At 51.8% G+C, this 7,100-nt stretch overlaps 1 protein-coding gene across 1 annotated transcript in view; it reads right to left on the reverse strand.

Moving 5' to 3' along the window:
- Nucleotides 1-2,625: 2,625 nt before the first annotated feature.
- PLAAT5 (phospholipase A and acyltransferase 5) overlaps nucleotides 2,626-7,100 on the reverse strand; it is a 19,738-nt gene continuing 15,263 nt past the window's right edge. The window contains exons 4-6 of the mRNA XM_077759577.1: nucleotides 6,671-6,779; nucleotides 4,433-4,695; nucleotides 2,626-2,781 (exon numbers count right to left, since the gene is read on the reverse strand). Of these exons, the coding sequence (XP_077615703.1) occupies nucleotides 2,689-2,781; nucleotides 4,433-4,695; nucleotides 6,671-6,779 (465 nt within the window). The 3' untranslated portion in view covers nucleotides 2,626-2,688. The remainder of the gene's footprint in view (nucleotides 2,782-4,432; nucleotides 4,696-6,670; nucleotides 6,780-7,100) is intronic.

Genomic DNA, 7,100 nt, shown 5'->3' on the forward strand with positions numbered 1-7,100 from the left:
TGTGATTCGCCCAGTGAACCAAGACCACCACTGAGCCCACTCGCCCATCCCCCCAAAGTGAAAAGGAATAAACACTAAAAAATAAGCACACAAACGAGAGCTCCGGGTGTAACATCTCAGAAACATTTCCATTTCCGTTACTTTCCCTTTGGATTCCCCACAACGGTGGGGATGTGCCTCATACCTACCAGGTCAGAAGGCTCACCCCGGGGTCTCCACTCAAAGCAGAGATTTCAGTTTTTACCCGAGAACGCAGACACTGCTCCAGGGTTTTGAACGGCACTTCAAGAAGCTCTGCCCCCACATCTGCAGGGTGTGGGGTGTGCATTTGAGACCCCCCGGCTTTACAGGCAGCTGGGAAGCAGGAGAAGATGGCTGTCCGGCAGAGGGTGTCTGTCCCATGCTCCACTGTGCCTGATGTCCTTCCGACTGACTCAGCTTCTCGTTGCCGTCCCCGACTGGTGCTCACGGGTTCAAGCCGGGGTGGGGGGAGCCAGGGCATGGCACGTGGTAGACACTCAGAAACATTTGTTGGATGAATGAATGAACATAAGCCCCGATATGCACTTAAGGCCCTCTGCCCCATTGGGTGGAACCAGAAAGAAACCAGAACGTGTCTTTCTGTCCCCGCATAAGCACTAGATGGATGAGCCCTTGGTTTAGAAGTTACTAAAACACTCCCTGGTTGGGGGAGGGGGGGAGTTGTTGTTTGTTTGATGACCAAACAAGATCTCGTTTATTTGAGTCATGATGGAAATGGCCAGGGAGTTCAAAGTCATCTTCAGAATCAAAAGGTTCACTAATAGATGACCAAATTAATCAAAGACTAAAAGGAATATACTCTAAAATATAAATTCCGGGTGGTTGGGCTCTACTTCAAAGGAAGTCTCAACCTAGACCAAAATGAATACGGAGACTGAAGGGAGAGGTATCAGGAGCTCAGCGGATTTTGGGGGAGGGGGTAAAAGGGAGATGATCGGAGGGATGAGAGGCAATGGCTTTATGCTCCTCAGGATTCACAGAAGTGAAGGCATATGCTCTTTCCACCGACACCTGGAAATGACATACAAAGTAAAGAGAGAGCCCAGCGGGCAGTGCGGGTGGAAGACAGAGATGCACACCCAGACTCCAGCATCTAGGAAATAGGAGGGTGTAGTCAAGTTTGGATCGCCAAGAAAAGAACGGAAGCAAAAGGAATGGAAGAGCTTCACTGAAGGTCTACTTTCTCCAAACAGGAGAAGGGCTCATGGGAGATCCCGACAGATCTTCCGTGACATGTTTTGGGGGCTCCGCCCTGCCCTCCCCGCCACAGTTCGGAGCTCCTAGCCTTTCCCGGAGCCCTTTTCTAGACTGGATGGCTTCCGCTCTCAACGGGCACCGACCNGCCAGTGGGCAGTGCGGGTGGAAGACAGAGATGCACACCCAGACTCCAGCATCTAGGAAATAGGAGGGTGTAGTCAAGTTTGGATCGCCAAGAAAAGAACGGAAGCAAAAGGAATGGAAGAGCTTCACTGAAGGTCTACTTTCTCCAAACAGGAGAAGGGCTCATGGGAGATCCCGACAGATCTTCCGTGACATGTTTTGGGGGCTCCGCCCTGCCCTCCCCGCCACAGTTCGGAGCTCCTAGCCTTTCCCGGAGCCCTTTTCTAGACTGGATGGCTTCCGCTCTCAACGGGCACCGACCACCCTGGTCCTAATTTTAGATTTTCTATCACAGCAACAACAGCACACGAAAATCACTGCTTCCCTCCCTTGTTCACGCAGAAGTCCACTGAGTAAATCATTTTAAATATTCATCTGAAATCAGTGAAAATAATGATTTCATATATCCTGGTAATAATAAGGTGGCAAAAAAGGAAAGTAAACGGTCATATTGATTAAAGTTTAAAGTATGGGGGGTTGAGGGCGCCTGGGAGGCTCGCTCGGTTAAGCCCCCCAGGGCTTCAGCTCAGGTGGTGATCTCACACTTCATGAGTTCAAGCCCCACAAGGGGTTCTCTGCCTCTCTCCCCTTCTCTCTCTGCCCCTCCCCCACGTGCTCTCTCTCTCAAAAATAAAAATAAATAAAAACTTTAAAGCAAATAAAATAAAGTAGGGGGGGTTAAACAACAGAGAATAAGGCTGATGCATGGTTTTTAAAAATCCAGGAAAGATTTTCTGGGATTAAGGCACAGAGGACCCTGAATAGTAAGTCACGAGCTTTCTTAAAGCACAGCATTTCGGATCAGAAAGAGCAGGATTTTCATGAATGCAAAATCCGGAGTGATTTCAGCTCAGGAAAAAGAACTTCCAAAGAGTTCTTTGTTACTGGGAATGTTCAAAGAGAGGTTTCCAGGACGCGTTAGGTGGTATTCAAGCATCACAGATCAGAGTCGGCCTCAGAAACAAGCAAGACCCTTCCCACAGAGACTAAAATGAAACGAGTGTATGAAATGCCTAGCATGGTGCCTGGCGCCTAGGGGAGGCATAATAAGTATTAGGTGTCTTCTCACCCCGAGAGTCCATGGATCTATGATCACATATATTGGATGTATTTCTGGAGGGGTAATGGGGTACATTCTAGATTTTTCCAGAAGCTCACAATTTTCTCGTGTGGGGCTATGGAGAGAGAAGGCGAGGGGAGAGAAGGGGGCATGTTGTCCTTGCTGGGGGCGGCCGCTCTTCCTCTGCCTGGAATTTTCCAGCGCCTTCAGGCGGTTACAGGCTTGGGACTTATGCTCTCCACCACAGCCGAAATAACGACGCCAGCAGCCTTGGCTCCTTCCATCAGGGCGTGCTCTACCTGCAGAGCAGAGGGTTTCACAGGACACTCAGAACTTCTGGCCTTTCCTACCCCTACACCTCACCCCTCCCCTTCAGGAACCGGCCTGCCTGGAGTCTTTTCCTAGAGAAGGAAGCAACCCGGCTAGCCTACATTTCCTTAGGACCGAGAGAAGTCAGGCTGGCCAGAGACGGATGTCCGAGGTGGACGCTCTCCCTTTTCCCCACGGGCATCCACGGCTCCTGACTCCCTTCTTCCCTGAGAGCCCATTCAGCTCAGGGTCTGCCTCTAGTGTAAGGCTCAGAGGCAAAGGATGTCAGCGTGGCAGGGCCACAGGAATCTGAGAGCCAAGGAAGGGGACCCACTTGGACGAAACTCACTTGGAGAAAGTCACGAAGTGACTTAGCGTCTAAGCTTGGCCCTTACTCCATAGAAGGCCCCTTGTAATCCATGTGATCCTTGGGGTCTTCTTTTCATCTACAAAGGCTCACGGGACAGGAGGTCCCTCACACCAGAACCCCCAAGCCCTCGGCCCTGGAGGGAGGCCTCCCAAGAATGGCGTACAGGCTGGGAGTGAACAGAGTACAAAGGAGGAAGGTGGGAAGAGCAGAGCGGGGCGGGGGCCGGGGCGCGGGGGGACCTGCTCACACCCAGCAATAGTCGAGAGCCTGGGATTGGAGCCCAGGGGCCAGAGAGAACAAAAAAATATATAGGACAAAGGCGGAAAAATGATGTCCTGCCTTTAATTCGTGAGTTCTTTTTGTTGTTTTTATCACAGTTCACCTTTATTTTTATTTATTTAGTAATCTATGAAAAAGGGGACAATAAATACATCCTCTGCTCATCTCATGGGGTGTTCGTAAGGATCAAATATGAACAAGGAGCACTCAAGTTGTCACAGATAGATTTTCAAAGCTCTTGAAGACACGAGCTGTGGCTCTTGAGATTTCTACCACCCCATGTGGTGGGGAGTCACAAACCCAAACACAGCACCACCGGCCAGGCAGATAATGCTAGTGAGACCGGAAGTGGCCTACCTACCCACCCCCACCCCCCATCTAAAGAGGCAGCCCCTACTTGGCCCCACAGGGCGTCGGCAAGTAGGGACATGGGGCCTGATGGCCTGATCAATTAGTTGTTCCAGAGATGTTGTGAAACCAGATTGTTTTATATAAAATCTCTACATGTTTCAATGTTGGTTGGGGCACCTGGGTGGCTCAGTCAGTTAAGCGTCTGACTTCGGCTCAGGTCATGATCTCACGGTTCATGAGTTCGAGTCCCGCATCAGGCTCTGTGCTGACAGCTCAGAGCCTGGAGCCTGCTTCCCATTCTGTGTCTCCTGCTCTCTCTCCGCCCCTCCCCTGCTCATGCTCTGTCTCTGTCTGCCTCAAAAATAAATAAACATTAAAAAAATAAAAAGAAATTAAAATGGTTTGCCCAAGGAGACTCACGGACGGCCAACGTGGGACTTGGCCCAGGGTCCTGGCTCTGCAGACCTCCGTGTGTTAATAGAGGTGAAAATACCTCCCGGACCGTAAGGTCCCGTAGAAGTGGAAGCCCCGTCAGACAACAAATATAAAACCACTGTCGACCATTCTGACCGGTGACTGGGGTGACAAGGCCCCAGGAGAGCTGAGCGAGAAGCCCTCCGGCAGAGCCAAAGCTACCCTACCTGCTGGCTTCTGGACACACCGTATCTGAGGTCATTGACAAAGTGCTCGCAGTTCCCGTCAATCAGGCTGTACTGCACTATCTTGTTGATCATCTTCTTCGTGCGCTGGATGATCCTGTCTACGGGCAGGGGCAGGTACGTCCCGTCCAGCTTATTGTTGACCTTCCAGGAGCAGCCGTGAAGCACGTCCTCCAGGCGACTATATTTCACGAGGGCCCGATTGCTGAAGACTGAGGTGATGCTGCCGGCCTCAAATTCCTCACCTACAGACCAAGATCAACGGAAGCTGGAAAGCTGCAAAGGACAGCCATTGGGGGGCGCAGGGGTGAGGGGCGCAGAGCACTGGCTCAGTCCAAGATGTTGGTCAAGCTGCTGCCCTCCGCGAGGCCTCGGCTTCACCATCTATCAAAGGCATGGCGGTGGCACCTGGGTAGCTCGGTTGGTTAGGCATCGACTCTTGGATCTCCCAGTTCGTGAGTTCGAGCCCTGCCTGGGGCTCTGCACTGACAGGGCAGAGCCTGCTTGGGATTCTCTCTCTCCCTCTCTCTCTCTCTACCCCTCCCTCACTCATGCTCTGTCTGTCTCTCAAAATAAATAAATACACTTCAAAAAGAATAAAAATAAAAAGGCGTGGCAGAGGATGGGAGATGAAATGAGCCACCCAGAACCAACTCGCCCTTGACGACTTCTACTCTGTGCTGCACTCCCCACTGTCAGCCCCCCCAGCAATCTCTCTCTTATAAAACTCTAGACGAACCTTATGTCACGGCCCCAGACTCCATTCTGTGTTGTATTGACCTGACCGAGTCCTAGAGTTTGAGTCTTGCTTTCCTAACTAGACTTGAGCATCTTCGCAAACGTGTGCTAAACACCCTAAGACTGTTTTTTCTACCACGCCCATATGGATAAGCCAAGGTGGGTACCCTCCCCGTCTGAAAGCTGTCTGAGAACGAGAAGTGTCCCTGTTCTGTTCTTACGTATTTGAAGAATATCTGTTGATGTTACAAGAGCTGGCAGCAGGGAGTTCAGCTCTGAGGAACAGAAGTCATTTTTAGAAGATGATCTGATGGGGAGGGGAGGGACATAATGGTTAGCGATCTCTCTGCTGATACAACAGGGAGGCTCTCGGACTCAGTGTGGAAAGGAGAGGTGGAGGGGGTAAATGTGATGTGGAGCACTTTTTACCTTGTCAGTGTGTAGGCAGGGCAGGGGAGAGGGTCTCTGCCCTGCTGGAATGTCCGGGCAGAAAGTTCCAGGCAGATGAGAGGCTGGACCCAAGGAGGAGGCTGGAGCCCCGGGCAGTGAGAACCGTGAGCAAGATCCCAGTGCCCTTCTGTAATTTCATCCTGAACGGGCAGTCCTTGCACAAGATCCAAAATTCCAAAGGCATCAAAGAATACGCCCATTCTCCCGGCTCCTCCAGGTCCCTTCGCCCGGGGCGCCCCCGGTTAACCGAGTCAATTTCCTGTTCTCTGCGGTAATCTTCTATCACCACTTCCTCCCATCAGATCTCCACTAACTTTTAATTTAGCTGCCAATTTAATCCCAGCCTTTGTGTCAGGCAATGTTGAGTAAAGAAAGAAGGGCTAGGTCCACAATGTGGCTGAGCGGCCCAGGACAGGGGGAAAGGGCAGGAGACAAGGGCGGGCGGAGGTGCCCCAGTGATGGGGGAGCCGGAAGCAGCCTCTGGGGACAGGAGGCAACGAGGGACGATCGGAACGTGTAAGCCTCTGCACCCCTCCCGGGGAGCCCTCAGAAATATGAGGAAGGCCACTGAGGTTCAGGGAACAGGAACACTTTCTGACCTTCCGTCTCCCTTTGGGCTGAACACTCAGTGGGTTTTGGTAGACAGAGATCAGGCGCCATCACCCAGTTCAGTTAAGGCCCCGTAAAGCTTTAAGAGTTCTATCGCTCATGGGGCGCCTGGGTGGCTTAGTCGGTTAAGCGTCCGACTTTCGCTTGGGTCATGATCTCGCGGTTCGTGGGTTCGAGCCCCGCGTCGGGCTCTGTGCTGACTGCCAGCTCAGAGCCTGGAGCCTGTTTCAGTCTGTGACTCCCTCTCTCTGACCCTCCCCTCCTGTCTCTCTGTCTCTCCTAGAAATAAATAAAACATTAAAAAAAAAAAGAGTTCTACCGCTCATGAAAGGCGGCAGCTAAGGAACATAATAACTAACTGCACTTTTCCTTCCGCTAACTTCAAAATCAAAATCAATATTCCAAGAGAGTACCCGCTCTTACTCGGGGGGGCCAGGTGGACCACACAGTCGTCTTCCACATAGATGGCCCAGTGCTCATAGCCGATGCGAAAAATCTCAATCAGGTCTCCAGGCCTGGGTCTTGGTTTGCTCTATGACGGAAGAAATAAGATCAAATAAAGAAACTGTTTGGAGATGGGCTGCGGCTCAGCCTAAAGACACTGGATTTCATCACTTTACAGAAATCGGGGCCACAAGAAGCCCTCTCCACTCACGAGACCAAAGGACTCGCCCCCCCTCCTGCTGTCACCCTCGTTATTAAAGCCACAGAGGTTGGGGCGCCTGGGTGGCTCAGTCGGTTAAGCATCCGACTTCGGCTCAGGTCATGATCTCATGGTTCATGGGTTCGAGCCCCGCGTCGGGCTCTGTGCTGACAGCCAGCTCAGAGCCTGGAGCCTGCTTCGGATTCTGTG

The sequence above is a fragment of the Crocuta crocuta genome, unplaced genomic scaffold (genome assembly GCF_008692635.1).
Source record: "Crocuta crocuta isolate KB4526 unplaced genomic scaffold, BGI_CrCroc_1.0 scaffold53, whole genome shotgun sequence".
Taxonomy (NCBI): Eukaryota; Metazoa; Chordata; class Mammalia; order Carnivora; family Hyaenidae; genus Crocuta; species Crocuta crocuta.